Source organism: Sipha flava, unplaced genomic scaffold (assembly GCF_003268045.1).
Source record: "Sipha flava isolate LNK unplaced genomic scaffold, YSA_version1 292_pilon_pilon, whole genome shotgun sequence".
Lineage (NCBI taxonomy): Eukaryota > Metazoa > Arthropoda > Insecta > Hemiptera > Aphididae > Sipha > Sipha flava.
The window spans coordinates 89,035-109,267 of record NW_020272962.1 but is presented as its reverse complement, the minus strand read 5'-3'; the positions used below and the strand labels follow the sequence as shown (position 1 = coordinate 109,267).

The 20,233-nt window shown below is 30.1% G+C and overlaps 3 protein-coding genes across 3 annotated transcripts; 1 reads left to right on the top strand and 2 right to left on the bottom strand.

Annotated features, from left to right (window-relative positions):
- Positions 1 to 998: 998 nt before the first annotated feature.
- Positions 999 to 5,164, top strand: LOC112685805. Its single transcript, XM_025557812.1, has 2 exons — positions 999 to 1,980; positions 4,029 to 5,164. Exons 1-2 carry the CDS (start codon positions 999 to 1,001, stop codon positions 4,952 to 4,954), a joined length of 1,908 nt encoding a protein of 635 aa, XP_025413597.1. The 3' UTR covers positions 4,955 to 5,164.
- A 5,636-nt stretch (positions 5,165 to 10,800) lies between these two features.
- On the bottom strand, positions 10,801 to 11,841 carry LOC112685804. The gene is made up of 2 exons (XM_025557811.1): positions 11,526 to 11,841; positions 10,801 to 10,965 (listed from the first exon to the last, which is right to left on the bottom strand). Exons 1-2 carry the CDS (start codon positions 11,667 to 11,669, stop codon positions 10,801 to 10,803), a joined length of 309 nt encoding a protein of 102 aa, XP_025413596.1. The 5' UTR covers positions 11,670 to 11,841.
- Positions 11,842 to 13,673: 1,832 nt separating this feature from the next.
- LOC112685803 (nucleosome assembly protein 1-like 1) lies at positions 13,674 to 19,883 on the bottom strand. Its single transcript, XM_025557810.1, has 9 exons — positions 19,720 to 19,883; positions 18,727 to 18,841; positions 16,034 to 16,177; positions 15,819 to 15,949; positions 15,594 to 15,753; positions 15,393 to 15,530; positions 15,185 to 15,332; positions 14,068 to 14,187; positions 13,674 to 14,002 (listed from the first exon to the last, which is right to left on the bottom strand). Exons 2-9 carry the CDS (start codon positions 18,838 to 18,840, stop codon positions 13,824 to 13,826), a joined length of 1,134 nt encoding a protein of 377 aa, XP_025413595.1. The 5' UTR covers position 18,841; positions 19,720 to 19,883; the 3' UTR covers positions 13,674 to 13,823.
- Between the last annotated feature and the right edge of the window lie 350 nt (positions 19,884 to 20,233).

Here is a 20,233-nt window from a genome sequence, read left to right as displayed (position 1 = left end):
TTCACTAATGCAATAATGTTATTTTAATGTTGACTGTAATTTTTAAATTATATTAAACAAATATTAAAGGCCCCTAAAATTATATTGCCCCAGGCCCATATTTCCTAAGTTGGGCTCTGTTTATGATATGGTTTATTTTTAAGTAATGAAAAATTGTTATTATGTCTTAATAATTAATTAATTAAATGTTATATCATAAAATAATCTTTGAAGAAATGTCTAAAAAGTTGTTATTATTGTACAATTTAAGAATATTATATCTACTGTATATTTATATTATTGAATTTTTAAAATGAGTTTTTGATCAATGATCCAACACGTTCAATAATGTAATTATGTAAAATTTGTTTACTTTATTATTTCATATATATATAAACATATATTTAGTTGTATGAAATTTTCCTAAACATTTTAGTTTATTTACTACAAATAATATTAATATATTGATCTTATTTTATTACTATTTTGAATGTTAGTGTCAAAAATATATATTTTGCTAGCAAGTCAATATTTTTTCATCATATTTAGTTCTTATTTTTCCTAACTCTTCAAGTTCAATTATAATAATTAATTTCTGCTTACCTTCTAGCTGTCCACAATTAAATATTTCCTGAAAAACTTCTTTATAATTTAATTACATTTAACATTTTAATAAAGCGTGGAGTGGTTTCCAAAATTGAAATTGAGTTATAATTTTAATTATTCATTAAATGTATTTAGTAAAACAAGTAGGTATATAACGTTTTAGATTTTGAGTGTTAATTTTCTGCATTACTTAAATTGATTTTTGAAATATTGGTACAACACATTAAATTTTTACAGTTTACCTATAAGACCTCTTTCTTTCATTATTGTACATTAATAATGCTCGCAAACATAAGATACCTAACGACTAACAAGGAATGCGAGCGATGGGTAGCAAGACGTTACGTTTTTTAGTTTTTCTGAATGCAACCGCAACATTTTCTGTCTGTTTGCCATCATTGATTGGTACGAGAATGCATCAAAATAGTTCTACAAACAAATTGTTCGATTGTTTGTCGAACATCACACGGACGTACTTCGACAGACGGACTATTTATATGTACTTCAACAAATCGGGCACAGCGGACTATACGGCTGCCGTCGATTCGTTCACCAAGGCAGTGCAGACTCCAAAAGTCATAATGCCGTATTCATCGTTCAACGTAGTGCAACAGGCGAAGGGCGTATTCGCGTTTCTGGCAGAGGACGACTTGTACATGGAACTGTTAAACATCACACAGCAGAGCCATTTCGTGGCTGTGTGGACTAGGCAATTGTCCATGAACGGTATCCGACGGGTGTTCCGGGACTTCTGGGGTCACGGTAAACACATCAACATCATCGGACTGCTGATGATGGACGATGGCACCGTTAACGTGTACACGTACAGACCGTTTTCCAATTACGGGTGTAGTAAACTGGGCCGGCCGTTCCTGTTGGACTACTGGAAGAACGACACGTTTCGGTGGGGTGTGGACCTATTCTCGAGCAAGTTAAAAACGGGCAACATGCTGGGTTGTCCAATCAAATGCGTCGGGAACGAGCAACCACCGGATATCGTGTTGCGGCGGGAAGCTGACCAGCAGTGGTCTATGTCCGGCCTCGGCGGAAAGATGCTGGAGTTTGTGGCCAAGTACATGAACTTCACGCCGGTGATTACATCGCCTAAAGGTGACATGGACGAGATGTACAGCTGGTACTATAGCGCGGACGTGCTAAACAATATAACGGTTATGTTGTACAACGATGAGGTCGACTTGGCTTTCGGTTGGTACTCGTACGCCACTCTTAACCACGATTACACCACGGAATTGGCCAAATCCACGAGTGTCGATTGCCTAGGATGGGCCGTACCGTATCGCGCGGGTCCTCGGCCGCAGCCGTGGACCAATTATGTTTACGAGTTCGACAAATTCGGTTGGATGTTTATCGGATCAATTTTCGTAGTGGTTGTCGGTTAGTATTTTTACAAATTTCATTGCATTGTCATCATAATTAATAGTAACAAAAATAAGGTAACTCCATAGATTGTTTTTAGTCCCCCATCAAAAAAGAAAAAAAAGCGAATTATTTCACTAGGTACTCAGTATATTGTACATTGTAAAAAAAGTATTAGAAATTGTTCAACCCCAAATAAAAAAATCAAACACTATTTACCCCTATGTAATTAGTAGGGTTCGGATTTCAATGCAATTTCATCTTTTTTTTGGGATGTCTTATGCAATGATTTCCAAGCTACAAATTTGTTTCAGATACTCCGTGTTCTAAACATTTTTTGGGACATTTTTTACATTTTTTTGCATTTTTTATTTTTAGGACATTTTTGACCTGTTTCTTGTATTATGACGAACTTCAGTTGATGTTGAGATCATTTTCAGTATATAAAAACTTTGGCAGATAACCGTCGATCATTAAAATTCCAAAACTTAAAAGAAATACTAATTATACAGTACAATTCCAATATGTAATTTAATTTTTAATTCAATTTTTGATTTTATTTTTTTTTTTTTTGTAGTGTAATGTAAATAAAATTTCATTTTTTACTCATTTTTTAATAATAATTTGAATTTATTTTATAAATGATGCATTTCTTAATATTTTTAGGGCATAAATGCATTTTTTGAAATGGCATTTTTTTTATATTTTTAGGGCATTTAAATCCGAGCCCTAGTAATTAGGTAACATAGTATAAATAAACATTACAGACTGAAATGCTTAAGTGTTTAAAGTACACTATGACATCGTACATTAGCACATAGTACCTAACCTGATTAGTTGGGAAAATATCAGCCCCAAGATTTAAGAAGTGGTTTAAAAAAAATATATTCAAGCAAAATATTTATTGATCTTTATTTAATTAATACAAATTGAAGTGAAACGAAAAAAAAACGAAGTGACATTAAAAAATATTTGGAAAAAATAAAAAAATTTTGTCATAATCGTGTAAAATTATTATGAGCCATTAAAAGCCTAAAAAATTAAAACCCATCTACAAGATTTATCGTAACATTTATCATAGATAAACTAGGTGCCACTGAAATAATATTATGTGAGCAGCTATATTATTATTTCTTTGTATTATAATCCCCACGATTGTCCTAAAACGGTCCTTATCAAACGATATGTAATCAAACGAAAGGTAGGCATACGAATAATACAGCGTTTATTAGTTATGTCCCGAAAACCCTTATTTAATTTAGTTAGGTCCCAGTGTTTTTTAGGTAGATAGTACACTTGTTGGGTCCATACAAAAAAAAAAAAAATGTCACTTCTTATTTTTACAGATTTAGAACTGTCAGTTACCCTTTAATTAGAACACAGGTATGATTTTTTTTTAAGTTTCTAATATATGGCGTATAATTATTAATTTTAATTCAGAATACTGGTATATAGTAAATAAATAAAATGATTAAAAAATTTACACAATTGGTAAAAAATTAAATGATAGAGCTTTTACAAATTCAAATCTATTAATCTTTTAATATTATCAAGTGTATCAATACTTGTGAGTTACAGGTTTTATTGTCGTAGTGGTCGGATCGAAGTATGTTATGAATTTTATAATCGGACCGAACTCGTATGCTTAAGGCCGGATTAAGGAGGGGTTTAACCGGGGTGGTAGCCCCGGGACCCAAACAATTTTAAGCTGATACACATTTTTTCTCATACTTAAATTAGTAGTTTTATAGACAAATTTTATATACCTATTAATTTTATAATTTTATAATGCAATTGATAATTTGTGAAATAGTTAAAAAAAACGTATCGTTCTGCGAACGGCTTTGTAAAGCATGTTTGTCAAAAGGGCCCAAATAAAATTTCAACCCCGGGGCCCAACAGGTGCTTAATCCGGCCTTGCGTATGTTATTGTTTTTATAATCGAACCCAATTAATTGTTCATCTTTATCATAAATGTTATCTAGGATCCAAATCGGGTACATCCGAAAAATATCTAGCTGAAATCGTTGACTGCTAAGCTGAAATGTACGTTTTTCGTTTTACAGGCGTATTTTATTTCTTCCGGAAACTGGGAAAACTTCACCAAGTGAATTCGGTAGTGTTCTTTGTGTACCATACGGCTATCGACCAGCCACTCCGCGTGCAGCCCGTCTGGTGCAGTCTGCGTACGTTCATGATACACTGGCTGTGGTACTGTATGGTGATAAACGTTGCGTACAAAGCGTCACTTGGTAGCTTCATGACGGTGCCGGCGCACGGGATCGAGTTCACGCGCATGGACCAGATACTGGACTCGAAACTGGTGATGGTGACCAGCCCGCGATCGCTGCAGATTATGAATGCGACAACGGGCACCTCCCGGATATCGCGGACGTTTATGAAGCGGCTGCAGCAGCTGCCGCCCACTAACTTCCAGCACGTCATTGACCGGCTGGTGGTCAAACGGGATATAGCACTGTTCGAGATAAAACGGTTCATGTACTATTATTCCATACCGCAGGCTCGACGCATCAAGGTCAAGATACCTATTCGCTTCTTGCCCGGGTGTCTATTGCGCACGCACACCACCCAATTCATGTTCAACGGCGGCTCGTACTTAACCGAATCCGTGAACGCCGTGCTTAGCATGTTGTTCGAGACCGGTATCATCGACCATTGGATCACGCATCTGGGCTCCAACAAGGTGCTGCCGATGGAGAAAATCCGTGGACGAAAGTTGAAATTGGTCAGGATCAAGGAAGCGTTCCTATTCCTGTTCTTTAGCTACGCAGTCGCGTTCCTCGTGTTTGTCGGCGAAATATGTTGGTCCAAAAGATTACACCGTCCTCTGCTGTTGAATGTTTGCAACACCAGAATCGCATCAAGCACCGACATCAGTAGCCCTGATGTCGGTAATGCTGGTCACTACAAAAAAGTTTTATCGCGTCGCCGCCCGTCCTCTCGTGTTGAACTGTTACCATTCGTACACTGAACTTATTTTGATTATAGATATTATTATTTAATTGAAATCTATTGGAAAACAATGCAATCGTAAAAAAAAAATGTTTATTTAATTTTGTTTTTCTAGTTTTAAATATCTTAGCCACAAATCAACCAAATATACGACGTGTTTCACTCAAAAAGTAACACAAAATATTTTCATCTAATGACCTCGAATTGAAATGTGTTTTTTTTCGTGAAGCTAAGGAATACTAAAAATTAATATTTTAAGATCATTTTTAAATTTTTAATCCTTTAATTGTGCGCACGCTTAATAAAACTTTACATTTTTTTAAAGGACAACATCTATTTTCATCAAATTTCGATAGAACTATTTTTTTTAAGCAACTTTGATAAACGCCTTAAGTCTAGAGCACCCATATGGCTTTCAGAACCTCAAAGTATATCTATAGAGTAACTGTGGATGAGACGCTGGGAACAGTCAGAAATCTGTAATAGAGATCTGATCAAGGAACCATTTATAAAAGTCTCGGGTTGGGATAGCTCAAAAGCTATTTGGACAACGCTCAACCAAATAAGAACGGGGAAAGGAAGACTATTCCTTTAGAAGTAACTATCTACTCCATAAGTAGGGCATGACAGACTCTCCACTTTGCGAATGTGGAGAAATGCAAACAATAAAACATATAGCTAAGTCGTGTCCCATTACAATGTTTGAAGAAGGACTAACAAAACTACACGAGGGTGAACCAACAGCTGTGAAATTGCTTGATGAACTTAATGTACGTTTGTTATTGTGTTTGTCAAATTTTTGTGATTCGTTATTGTTTTTAGTGTTGATGTTTATATAATCTATTATACCTACTATAACCTTTAACTTTTTTATACCTACATATCTTAGTTGACTGTTAATTATCATATTTATTTATTTGTTTAATTTTAATAATTTAATCTATACTTTTTTTGGGTGATCTACTTTTCTGCCAAAATTATTTACCGCCAGTACACTAATATATATTTCCTTTTTCCACCATTACCAATTTCAGTTTCTATATTTTGGTAACCATTTACCATATAAACAAGTGGAGTTATTAATAATTTAATGATTTTTAAAATAACAAAAATAATTAGGTATTCAATTTTTAATTAAATATGATTTTACAAAAATACTAAGTGATTGAATAGAAAATATTCTAATATCTAATATTTATGTTCCTATATTAGTTCCTAGTTCCTAAATTGTTATTATTATAGGCAAATTCTTTAACAAATAAGCATACTAGAAAAATTAATTATTTTTTTTACCTGGGTCACAAAAACTAATATCAACCAGACTTAAAAATACCAAGATCAATACAAATAGTAGTGAAAATGATAGTGATAAGATTAACACATTAAACGCCAACGTCAATACGTCGTTGACATGCAGTAACCTGTCCGTTCTAGTGATTTTGTGGAACCGGCTATAACCGTACACATTTGAAATTTTTGGTCGGCTATTCATTAGCGTATAGTTTATTACGTGGAACAGTAGGTTTTGATTTTTCGTGATTTTTATATTTTATTTACAATTTCTACTTTTATATGAAAAACAGTGAATAAAAGGTAAGTTTTATTTTTATTTTACATAAGTTCATTCATTATTTTCCCATTTGGATTGTTATATTATAATATACCTAATAATACATAAATATTCTTTATACAGTAGATATATATATATATAATCATAATATTATCGATAAATACTTATGATCTCCTTTAGTCGTAAAATTACGTAAAATATAAAATATTATCAAACTTGAATAATATTTTTTAAGAAAAATGAGCAACCCAATGACTGACGAAGAATTATTGCATATGTTGGAAAATTCAGATGATGATTTCGGCTTAGATTCTGGTACTGATTTAGGGTAAGGAGATTCTGATGATGCCGATCCAGAATGGAAACTTCCAATAGTACAACGCGAAGAGGATAATCAGATAATATCAGATGTACCTATTATTTCTACACAGGGGCATATTTAGACTTACTTCTAGGGTGGGGGGGACTCAAATTTTTTTCTTTAATTCAGGCTTAAAATTTACAAATAACATTTTTGGTAATATTTATATCAGATGAATCCTTTAATCTAATGTCGGATCCACTTAAAATGGTCTTTTGTGTAGTTTTTTTTAACACCTATCTGTGTATTGAAAGTTTCGTTTGTATTTTATCTAATTTTTCACTAAGTATGGACTGGGTCTTCAATCAAAATAATATATATTATTTATCGTTATGGGACATATAAACGTTATAAGCAATTGAGCGTTTAAACGTTATATAAATTTAAACGTTTAAAAAATTTTCTGTTTACCGTTATTGACAGTTAAAACGTTATGAAAAATTTAATGTTATGCGTTATTTAAATTAGTGTAAAATTTGAAACGTTTTCAAATGTAGTAATACTATAAAACAAATCATAAATTTTGTTTCTTAATAAAATACCCATTACTTATATAAAAATTGTCTTGGTCTTAAAATTCTCGGGGGGGGGATTGCCCCCATCGCCCCCCTCAAATACGCAACTGTTTTCACATCAGGTTATACATGGAGTAATAGACAAACTATAGTGACACGTATCCCTTTTTCAAAATCCAAAGGATTGAAGGTTTTTCCACAAGGAAATGAGCCGATTGATTATTTTAATCAATTATTCGATTACGGACTTTTCGAGTTGATAGTTAACGAAACTAATAAATATGCACTTCAAGTTTTTTTTATCTGGATCTGGAGGTTCATCATCTCGAATCACGGCGTGGAAACATACAAATATACAAGAAATGAAACTGTTTATTAGTTGACTGTTTTATACAGAGTATAGACCCTGCGGTTCTCAACCTTTTTGAGTTCGCGACCCCTATAATGTTACCAATATGTCTAACGATCCTTTTGTAATGTAAGCATTGAAAAATTTTATAAACTGTTATTATTGTATTTATTTGTGTATATATTTTACAAAAAAAAAGTATATTATAAAAGCCTAATGGCGTTAATAAATGGAAAAAAAAATAAAAATTATGAAAATTTAATATTTTGTTAATTTAATGACTCTTTTGCTGTTGTTGATTTGAAATAATTTTTTTTTCACATGATGTGTCCCTAAAAAAGTTGTTGGCGACCTCCCGGTTGAGAATCGCTGGTCTATACGAATTAATTTGTTGGAAGATTATTGGAAGACAAGCAGTGCCGTATTTAGACATTTTGTGCTCCGGCGCAAAAAAAAAATAAAATAGCAAGTCTCTAAGGGGCCTACCCACGGAAAATATAGGAGATAGATCCTCATGAACCTTTTAGATATTCTAAAATCAATGCTATTTTTGTGTAGTAGGCACTCCACCGCACGCTGCACGCGATAACATAATACGCCGTACTATTATAAATAATTTATGTTTATTGACATTTTCGCAACAAATTTGGGAACTAATATTAGGTGTATTAATAATATTCTGGGCCGCTGATAGCTATATTGCTATAAATATATTAATAAATTAAATACATTAACGTTAATTTATGATACTGTTATTAAAAACAAAAAAAAAAAAATAATAATTTTAAAATTTCAATAATTCACAAGTGAGCAAATTTCCGATCATAAAATTTCGGCACCCCCAAAAAACTGGCGCCGGGGGCAGTTGTAGCCAGTGCCCCACCCCCTGAATGCGGCCCTGAAGACAAGCGAGTTATTCAATATAAATTGTTTTCAACAATATATGAGCAGAAATCGTTTTATGTTAATTTTAAGAAATTTACATTTTTTTGACAATGAAAATCACGACAATAATCGCCTGAATAAAATTGAACCATTAATAAAATATTTCAATAATAAAATGTCAGATATTTATGAAGCTTCTGAAAATTTGGCACTCGACGAGTCAATGGTATTATTTCGGGGTAGATTAGTTTTCCGGCAATGAATTAAAAATAAACGCCATAAGTATGGTATCAAACTTTACATGTTCACAGAATCTAGTGGGTTGGTTCATATAATTATGATATATTCTGGACAAGGGCAAGACACGTCGAATGACTTTACTCATACAGAGTATGTTATTGTAAAATTAATGGAAGACCTGACTGATTGTGGTAGATCAGTACATGGACAACTATTAAAATAGTGTGAAACTAGCTCATATACTTCTAGCTAAAGGAACATATTGTACAGGAACTTTGCATGCGAATAGAAAAGGGAATCCTAAAGAAATAACTTCAAAAAAATTAAAAGAAAGTGTTGGAAAGTTTACTAAGGAAGGCGTGTGTGTAATGAAATGGCGAGACAGACGAAAAGTTATAGCAATAAGCTCTGAGCACACAAATAATTTAGTTGAAGTAACTAACAGAAGAGGTGAACAAAAATTGAAACCGACGGCAATTTCTATGTACAATAAATATATGTCAGGAATTGATAGACAAGACCAGATTTTATCATACTATCCATGCGAGAAAAAAACAATAAGGTGGTACAAAAAGATTGGTATTCATTATTTTCAAATATTTTTGCTAAATTCCTACTACATAATATGTAGTACATATACGTAGAAAACGTAAAAAAAATTAATCTGTATGATTTTAGACTTTCTGTAATTACGGCATAAGTAAAAAGCCAAATAAATATAAATGTTCCTCCTGTATTTCCTCCAAAAATAACAAACTCGCACTTTCCTACAAAAATAGCAAAAAAACGAAAAAAAAATTTTTTATAGAAAAGGATACAATGTGTGCCATTCAAAAGACTTACGAAAAACAACAATATTCTACTGTTCCAGTTGTGAAGGTCAATCTGGTTTATGCCTTGAAAACTGCTTTGAAATTTTTCATGCATAATCTAGTTAATTTTTATTTATTTTATAAAACATAATAAGTGTCATTATTATTTTATGTACTAATTTTTATTTTTCTACTAAGTAAAAGATTTGTTTTGTTTTATTTTTAAAATATATTTAAAGTTTTGTTCTTAATTTATATTTATGTATACAGTGTTATTATTATACAAAGCGTATAATTTCAAACTAAAAGATCTTTTGCTTTATTTTTTAAATATTTTTAAAGTTATGTTTTTATTTTATATTTAAAGTTATTTATTTACTTTCTGTGTTATAATTATACAAATTATATAAGTTTGAGGTAAAAATGATTTTTTTTGTTTTAAATAATTTGAAAGTATAATAATAACTTATAATTATAATTTATGTATTATTAGTAGTTATTTGAAAAAAAAAAAATAGAAACTGCTTACTTTTATAAATTACTGAAAACGGGTGCTCATGGCAGGGGTGGATCCATAGTCGGGGAACTGTGGGTCAAGCCATTTCAAGAGGTCATTTATTAGGAATGAAACTGAATTAGAAATTAATACCTTGTAAAAAAAAAAACACAATATGCTCATAAAAGTGTATAAGTATTTTTATATTACTTTTTAGAATTAGTGATACCACCGATAAATGACTTATTTGCGATTAATAAATATAATATAATTTTATCAGCGCAATAAACGTAAGAAATAAAATATGATTTACTTAACTTTATTCTTAAACGATATAATTTAAAATATAAATTTTGAATTGAAAAATTTTAAATTTTTAATATACATGGCATTCATTTTTCAAGTAACTACGATGGGCCAATTGTCCAAGAGTCCAAATCAAGGTCTAAAAAGAGAAAAAAAAATTTCCAAGACTAATTTTGTCAACAAATATTAACTGTGGGTCAGCTGACCCCCTGGCCCAGTGGCGTGGCGAACTTAATTAAGTTATGAGGCACAAGTTATATTGTCAGACCCACCACCCACTCAACCCATCACAAAAAGCATTAAAAAATTTTTTAAGAAAATATATATTTATTCATTTAAATAATAATGCGTTTTTTAACACATCAGATGATCTTCCCAAGAGTGTTATTGTTTCTTCATAATCAATTTTGATGTCCCTTTCACAGCTCAAAAACATTAAACTTTCCAAACATTCCTGGCCCATTGTAGAACGTAGACGTGTCTTAATAAGTTTAACCTGAAAATAATACAATAATTGTAATTAATAATAAGTAAGGAGCAGATGTTAATGCATTTATCACATTTTTTAATAACAGCCAGTACTTGGTTTCTAATATATACCCAACTATATTATTTTAAGATTAACAAAAAATTCAACATTTAATTTTTAATTTTAATAATAATGAATTTAATTTAATTATTTTTAAATTATTATTAAATAAAAAATGTTATTGATGCATATTTTTATACTTTAAAGTGCATAATTGCATGCATATTTTAAATGTTTTTAGAGCATAAACATCTACTCCCTAGTGATAAGTTTAATTTATAAAATATTGTAATTGTATAGTTCTGAAAAGGTAAGTTATTATAAATACTATGAGACCTTCACAAAAATCTTAAACTCTATTTTTAATTTTAAACTTTCACCCCATAAAAGTTACCAAGATTTAAAATCCAAACCTTTATAATACAAAACAAGACAATTAAATATATAGATATTAATTAAAAGCTTAGAGATTGAGAACATTTATATTTTAGAAGCAGAAGAATATTGATTTTTAAAATCAAACTTACTTTAGAAAATGATCTTTCCGCAGATGCAGATGTAACTGGTATAGTCCCTAAGACTTTGTATGCTATATACAAATTGGGAAACGCTGCTGACAAATCATACTTGGACAATGTATAAAGAATAGTACTAACACCAATTTTTGTCATATTAATTTGTTCATCTTGAGTTATATTTTTTTCTTCTTCTTCACAACTTTCACTCGATGATATAGATTCTGGGCAATGTAATAAAGTAGGTAAATCTATACCTGATGTCAGATCATCAAAACTTTTAGAAAAAATAATGTATTCATTACGTAGTTGATTTATATCAATTTCTGGTAACCAAGCCACTAGGTCAGTAAAACTATCTTATGGAAGCTGTTGATTTTCATTTTTAAATGTCCTTAATCTTTCAGGGGATAAAAGTGTAAAATCTTTTAATATATTGTTAGAGTCATTGAATCGAGATTGAATTGAAGTAATTACTTTATCCAAAATTGCAAAGTATGTATGACATCGATACTTGTCGAATGATGAGCTCTGTATTTCATCTGAAGCTTTTTCTCCAGGTAAAATTTTTTTAGCACGTTTTCTTGATTCTTTAAAGTTGACCTCTATTAGTTTATGATGGTTAGCAAATTGTTTTGCTTCCTCTACCAGTTCCTCATTTTTTGTCACTTCTCATTTTAGCTAATTGTTCTTTAGAAATATTGATTAAACGCAGCGCTTCAATAAAGTCTACTGATTTAGATTGTAAGTAATTCGATAGTGGTGTTGTAATTGAAAATATTTTTCTTAATAATATCATTGTTATAACAAAATCAAACGATGATATTACGTTCAAGAAATTTTTTGCACCAGATGATGTTACTCTGTCAGTTGATTTAAGTAAACATTCTAAAGTTGCATATAATGCTTTATATTTTTCAAAGATAACAATGATGACACGGTCATGAGAAGTCCATCTCGTTGAGGAAAATGATACCGTATCCGTATGCCGTGTGGCGACTGGCGAGTGTTAGTAGGTACTGCACGTCTGCACTACGATCCAATATTATAATTACGAGTATTAAAATGAATGTATGGTAACTTAGCAAATCTTTTCTTAGTGTGAGATAGGGCCCAAGTCCCTTGTGAGATAGGACACCTACCCCCCCTCAAACTGAGGCACGTGCCTCAAATATAGCCCTTCGCCACGCCACTGCCCTGGCCCATAGACGGTGTCAACGTGGTGTTGACACGCGCGAATTATACCAATTAAGTATGATTCACACTAGTCAGACACGTACCGACAGATACCGTTCAAATATACTATACTTATTATTGTTTCCATACTAACATTTTCGGTACAACATTGTAAGGTGACTAAACAAGTTTCTCTCTTTTCCCCTTTATTATATTTTAAGGTTGAAATATGTTTAAACATTTTTATGACAATGCATAGAGACATTCTTGGTCTCTAACTTGTTCAATTAATAATTCTAAATTCATCACATGTGAAAAATATAAAAAAGTGAAAAAAATGAAAAATTTGTATATGTACGAACTTCATAAGTATGTAAAGGCAAATAATTTTCCAGTGAATGACAGCAGACGGATATTATAATTATATGCCTGTTGTTCATTCATACTTATCATACCTGTTCAGACTAGTGCCATCCCGACAAAACATTCTCATACGGAATGCCGGACGGACTCTATTGATTCGCTACGTGTATGAACGGAACGGAAACATTTAAATGTAAATTGCTGTATTAAAACAAATTTTAAAATATTTTCCGGAATGGTGTCCGACTAGTGTGTATCGTGCTTTATACGCGAGGCTACAGGCGCCCGCATGTCAATCGACGGCGACGACACGGCGCGCGCACATCGACTCGATGTTGGCGTTTAACTTGTTAAATATATACTAATTTTCTGAACCCGTCATAAAAAGTTCCTGGCTACGCCACTGATTAAAATACTCAATAGTTTCGATCAGTGGCGACACTAGTGGTAGGGTTTGTGGGTTGTGATTTTTTTCCGAAATTTTTCTGAGATTATTATAAATTCTACCCAGGAAAAAAATGATTTTAGGAAATGGGTAATATAAAAATTTGAAATGCAAGAAAACAAAAACGACGATACAAAAAATAATTTTATTTGTGAATAACAGAGTAATGTACAAAATTAATTTTATATTTCATATTTTATTAACTGATCACATAGCAATGCCATGTCTCAAAAATGTGTAGACTTAAATATTTTGGGTGAAATGTTTTTTTATTTTTATTTATTTGTTACAACAAAGATCCACTAGAATTTTAAACTCTAGGGGGGCTACTGCTGTTTACATTCAGCTGGTTCAACTTTTTGTTTCAATAGTTTATCCTGACGGGGATTATATTCAGGATCATTAACAGTTCCTTCCTCATCATCATCATCATCATCCTCATCATTTTCAGATTCCTCTTCTTCATCATCTTCATCAAATTCATTTTCTTCCAACAAGGCTTCACCTATTAGAGAATGTATAAACATCAAATATCTAAGTAAACAACTAAATAAGGTTATAAACACAAACCTGTATAATAAAGTACAGCCCTAGGTATTATCCTTTCACGGATGTAATGACCAATTTCAAAATCTGTGGTCAGCAAACTATCAATTTCTTCATCAACCTCAGTTTCTGGATCATCAGGAACTAAAATATAAATATAAATTATACTTGATAAAGTATCAAATTCTTATTTGTACAATTTTAAAAATTACAATGTTCTAAATTATATTATTGATATGAATATATTACAGTCCTTATTTTGTTCAATTAAATTAAAACACATTAAAAATTTGAATTTAAAACAGACACTGTTAATTTGACAAGTAAATTATGTTAAAAAATTGTGAAATACAATTAAAATATGGTTTAAAAAAATCTGTAACAGGTTAGGTAATCATTGATTTATAGGCTGAATTTAAAGCCACAAATGCACTATTTGTCACAGTGGTAGTTGTGATTAGCCAATTAATATAGCATTATGTTAAAACAAACAATTATTAAAATATGTTGTCAATTAATAACTTTAAATGCTTTTTCTATACATAAATAATTTATTATAATACACAATAAAGTAATACTATTTTAAGTTAAGGAATCTAAACTGTCAATATTTAGAACTATTCAATAAATCAACTCTAAAAATTAATCTTTTGATTTACAGATTTCATTGAAGCCACAAACGCACCAAATTATGTCATAGTATCATTCATTCATTTATTATAGAATTATGCAAGATAAAAAAAAATAAAAAAATAAAAAAAAAAATAGATTACAAATGATAGTAATTAGGATTAACGATTAGATAGATAGACTTAAGGTATATGCCCAGGATTATTATTTTAGAGTTCCCACATGTAACCATATATCACTCATATTTAATTGAGAATTATCTCAACCAATCTTAATTAGAAATGCATTGATTGCATTTTAACCTGGTTTAGTGATTTATATGCAAACAAATAATCTTATTTTTTTTCAACATCAATTAAACTTATAGTATTACAGTAATAAACTGATGAATTTCATATTTTTATTTATGGAATAGCTATACAATTTTTAAAAATGTATAAGCTCCATTAAAAACAAGATAAAATGAATTTAACAATTATATTCAACAGTTACTGATTTTATTTAAACTCACCAGCAGGAGGGCTGAAGAAATGGAAGAATGAAACATTTTGAACAGTTTTGTTAATAAAACGTACAGCACCCTTTACCTTATGCTTTTGTTTCTTTTTGACAACTTTAACTGTTACATTCTTTCCTTTATTCCATTGAATTGTACAGCCCTAAAATAATATTTAATCAATTAATAAATGTTTACACGAGAAATACAAATGTTCACTTACTTTACACTTATAAATTTCAGGACCTTCAAAACTTAATGGATTATTTTTATCAGGAACACATTTCATTTCATACTCCTTGGTCAAAACCGTATTGGTGAACCATTCATTTGGAGAAAAATGGAATTCCAAAGCAAAACCCTAAATAATAATAATAAATAAATAAATAAATAACAACTAAATAAAAAATGGAATATGGATTACCATAGGTTCATCCAAAAGATAAACTTTGATATCTGTTAAATGACTCAAGATAGGTTCATCATGGGGTTGAATCATATCACTGATAAGACTTGTGTTTTTTAAGATAGTAAGCCAAAAATCTGGAATGCCTTTGATTTGTTCATTATCTATTGTTGTTTCAGTAATTTCCACAATTTGAAAAATTAATTTTAAAAATAATTTTAATGAAATGAAATATGTACTCACGGTTTTTTATCTTCAAGTTTAACTTTTCCTTCCATATCCGTTGAAAGGTCCTTAACATCGTCTTCGTCATCTGAAGGAAAATCACATTCTTCTTCGGTAGGCTCATAATTTCCTTGCACTATATCACTTCGCTAGATAATAAAAATAATTATGAAATCAATATACTTGAGCAAAATACATTAATATTTAGGATACACAGACATTGTACAATTTACCTTATTATAAAAGTCAGCATACAGTTTGTGGTATTTACATTCAAGAATATGAAGCTCAGTATAGAATTTTACATCAATGTCAGTCTGGGATACAAGTAGGTTTTTCAAGGCTTTCACTCGTTTTTTTACTACTGGTGGAAGATTCTAAAAATATTTATTCAAATATTAAAATTATCAATATATAATATTTTAATACCAAATATATACTGATTTAACTGTTGATAATGAGTAAGAGATAACTTTTCAATAACAACAGACAACCGGATTTTTAATTACTTTATTTCTGCATATAAGTAGTCAAGTTATAATCCTACTTAATTCTTAAGAAAATTATAATTATTAAAGGGTTGATAATTACAAAAAAAAAATAATATATATATACAATATGTTAATTAATTGGAAAGTCAGTAATTATTATTCCTAATATAATACAGATATTGAACTATTGTTTTTTTAACATGATATGCAACTTATAGCCTAATTTTACCATGGTTAAAAAAAATCCAAAATTTAAAACTGCTAATTTTTTTTTTGTTGATTTTTCAAAATATTTTTTTTTTTTAAAAAATTTCGAAAATAGTTTCTTTGTAGAATTGCTTATAAGTGACTCAGAGAAAAAAAAATTTTGAAATCGGTTGAATTTAGAAAGAATGAGAGCTCAAAAACAAAAATATTAATGAATTGTATGTACTTCATTACCTAATATCATATTATTAGTTATCTATTTATAAATTTAAATACCATAAAATTTTACAATTAGCTTTTTTTTTGAAAATATAAAATGCTCTCATTCATTCAAAATTTAACCTTTTTCAAAAAAAAAAATTTTTCTTCTAGTAACTCATAAGTAGTTTTACAAAGTGGATATTTTTGAAATTTCGGATTTCTTTTAATCGTGGTAAAAGATAAGTCACATATTACGTTAAAAAAAAAAATAAAACTTCAATACCTGCATTATATTAGGAGTAATAGCTACTAGTGGTGTGAAATAAATCCGGATTCTCCGAAAAATCCGGATTTTGGATTTTCAAATCCAAATATCGAATTTTCGGATTTGAAAATCCGAATATTTGGGTTTCACATTGTAGATTTCTGTATTCTAAAGCAGAAAATAAAAATTTGTCGTTATAAATTCTAATATAAAAAAACGAACATTTTCTATTTTAAATAAAAAACATTCATCGTTCGTTACAAATATAAATTATTATATTTGTAACCTAACCTAACTCTATTTAGGTATTATTTATTGTGTATTTTTGGATAAATTATTCTGCTACTTATAAATGTTGTTACTAATTTCATGTATAAACTGAGTTTAGGTTGTAATATCTACACGTTATTGCAATATTGATGATTGTTATTGTTATATTTTTGCTTTAAAAGTTTTCCTATAAATATATTAATTTTTTACAAAAAAAAAAAAATCTGTATTTATCAAGGCTTTAATATAAGGAATCCATAAAAAATATTAATTTAATGCTTCAAAATCCAAAATCCGGATTTCGGTTAAAATCCGAATTTGAATTCTGAAATCCGAATTTTTATCCGAATCCGGATTACGGATTTCGAATTTCATGAATCCGGATTTTCGAACTTCGGTAAATCCGGATTTTTCCCAACACTAATAGCTACTGACTTTCCAATTAATTTACTTACTGTATAATACAGACGTATTATAAATGTATCTCTATTAATTAAATTCTTTTAGTATTAATATATTTTTGATAAATAAATTTAGCTAAAAAAATTTGACATCATGGTTCATATTATGGTACTTTAGTTCATAAAAGTGGAGTAGGTTATCGTATTGTGCTGAAGCCAAAAAAAAAAAAAAAACATTACCTAGTTCAGAAACATCAGATTATGGGGTGGCCTACATTTATTTCACTATATAAAGCATATAAATACACAAAAATTATATAAAGCTGAATGATTTTGATTCTGATATTATGAAGAGAACCGTCTACAAATTTAACAATCGGGGTAGGTACCCAAATTTTCAATTGATACTAAATGTTGTAAAAAAAAAAAAATTACCCTAGGTACATCCCTACCAATATAAATATATACCTATAGAATGAATTTGGGCTCAAGTTAAGGGCCAAGTGGCAAAAAATAACAAGAAGTTTAAAATGGTTAATATTGAATGGTTAATACATGAGGCATTAGACGTAGTAACAATAGATGATTGGAATAAATGCGTCAGTCATATAGAGAAAATTCAGACGGAAGACAAAAAAAATTAAAAATAATGAGGGACACCACTATGATAGAACCCATAATTATGACTTTATTACCAGAAGACAGTAACTGTAGTGATGACTAAGAAAACCCAAGGATAAGATATTTGTAATAAATATTTTATTAAATCTATTTTTTTTTTTTTTTTGAAAGTTTCATGTTTGGTTTGAATAAAAATTTTTATAAAATACTATAAATATTTTCAGTAAATTTTGTTTAAATTAAAAAAAAAAACATGGTAATTAATTTAATGAAACAACTAGATTATAATTGTAAAATTGTAATGTATTTATCATACATGACAAAGAATTTATTAAAATATTAACAGGTATAAATACACAGAATGATTTAGGAAATATTTTAATTTTTACAGAAATAATAAACTTTAGTGGAATCAATTACATAAATTAGACTGCATACCTAAAAAATATGAATAATAATAAATATCTTACTGGTAATAAATCTTCTCCCTCTCCTTTAAATCCTCTGAATTTATATTGCTGTTGAGAGTCCTGTTCCATATCAGAATCTGATGATGAAGAATCAGATTTGTTTTCTGTAGACATTCTGTTAACAAAATATTAAAACATTCAAAATATCAGTTGATTAAGTTAGGACTACTATTGGTCAATTTAAACAAGGTCATTTACAGTATTATTAAGAGTCAATTAACGGCATACATAACCAAATGCTAATTGGCTTAGTATATTCAAGATTTTAAAAATATCCAAGCAGATAAGTACGATTTAACAATAAAAAAATTATTGATGGTTTTGAAGAAATAATCATAAACAAAATGATGAGTGGAGAGTAAAAAATAATAGGCAAATGTAATGATAATTTCAAAAATATCAAACAAGATGTACCTAATACAATAGATGCAACATAAATAATTTAAAATAAATGCAATAAAATAGACACGATAATATATATATATATTATAATGTAGTTATAAAACCAAATTCAGTTGCACGATGATAATCAATATATTTGATGAATAATAAGAAAATAAATATCAGTTTAAGTATTAAAAAATAACACACATACAAGGGAAACTACTAAAAAAGGAATCAATCAGTTAATAACGTAGAACACCGGGTTTTAGATACATACTTTGCGCGGTACAAAACGGTTGAAACACACTACCTAACCTCTTATCACTACTCTCACCTTGATGTGCGTAGGCTGTGAACAAGGAAAAATAACTACGACGCAAATTGATATAACAAGAATGCATCTTAGAATAGATATATTAGTAAGATTCACTTAATGGGATTAATAATGAAAAAAGATCATCGGAATAATCGGGCGCTTGATATTGCCGGCCCGCGCAAGAACGCATTTAAGAAGCACATGGTCAGTGGTCGGCGTGTACATGACATCAATGCCGGTTCCGAAGCTATACTCCATAGACGGAATGAACATGAATTAAAACAGTATCTTACCTTAAAACCGTGCAATAAACTATAGTCAGGACCTGCGTTCAGAGTGGATTGATTCTAATTGCCAAATGTATGGTAACTGGCCGAACACTGATCACTCACAAAATCTGTACAACAACAATAATGAGAGCCGCACTACCGAACGGAAGAGAGTGAACAAACGTAACCGTAACGACCGTTCTCTCGTACCATCGATAACAATGGACGCGTATTGACCAATCGTTTTTCGACGTTGTAACCGTAGCCAAAGACGCTGTAACTGTAAGCTGTTTAAATTCTCCATGCCACTAGACCGTATTGTCGAACAGACCGGTTTCTGAATCACAACTGGAATAACCGTACACAGTTTAAAAATAACATTATATATTTATAGAATTAATGATAATCAGTGAAGTTTGTGGCATGTAGTAACAATTATAATCGTAATAATTGTCATTATCATGGCTGATGATAGACATTGAACGATTGACTCACGCGGCAATTGGTTTTGGCCGTTTAAGAACACATTAGACAATTT

Coding starts and splice junctions, on each gene's coding strand:
- LOC112685804 (XM_025557811.1), bottom strand. CDS start 11,669: ATGACAAAAATTGGTGTTAGTACTATTCTTTATACATTGTCCAAGTAT. Junction 10,966..11,525: donor CGGAAAGATCATTTTCTAAA/GTAAGTTTGATT, acceptor TATTATTTTCAG/GTTAAACTTATTAAGACACG.
- LOC112685805 (XM_025557812.1), top strand. CDS start 999: ATGCATCAAAATAGTTCTACAAACAAATTGTTCGATTGTTTGTCGAAC. Junction 1,981..4,028: donor AATTTTCGTAGTGGTTGTCG/GTTAGTATTTTT, acceptor TTCGTTTTACAG/GCGTATTTTATTTCTTCCGG.
- LOC112685803 (XM_025557810.1), bottom strand. CDS start 18,840: ATGTCTACAGAAAACAAATCTGATTCTTCATCATCAGATTCTGATATG. Junction 15,754..15,818: donor AAACTTGAAGATAAAAAACC/GTGAGTACATAT, acceptor TGTGGAAATTAC/TGAAACAACAATAGATAATG. Junction 15,333..15,392: donor CTGAAATTTATAAGTGTAAA/GTAAGTGAACAT, acceptor ATATTATTTTAG/GGCTGTACAATTCAATGGAA.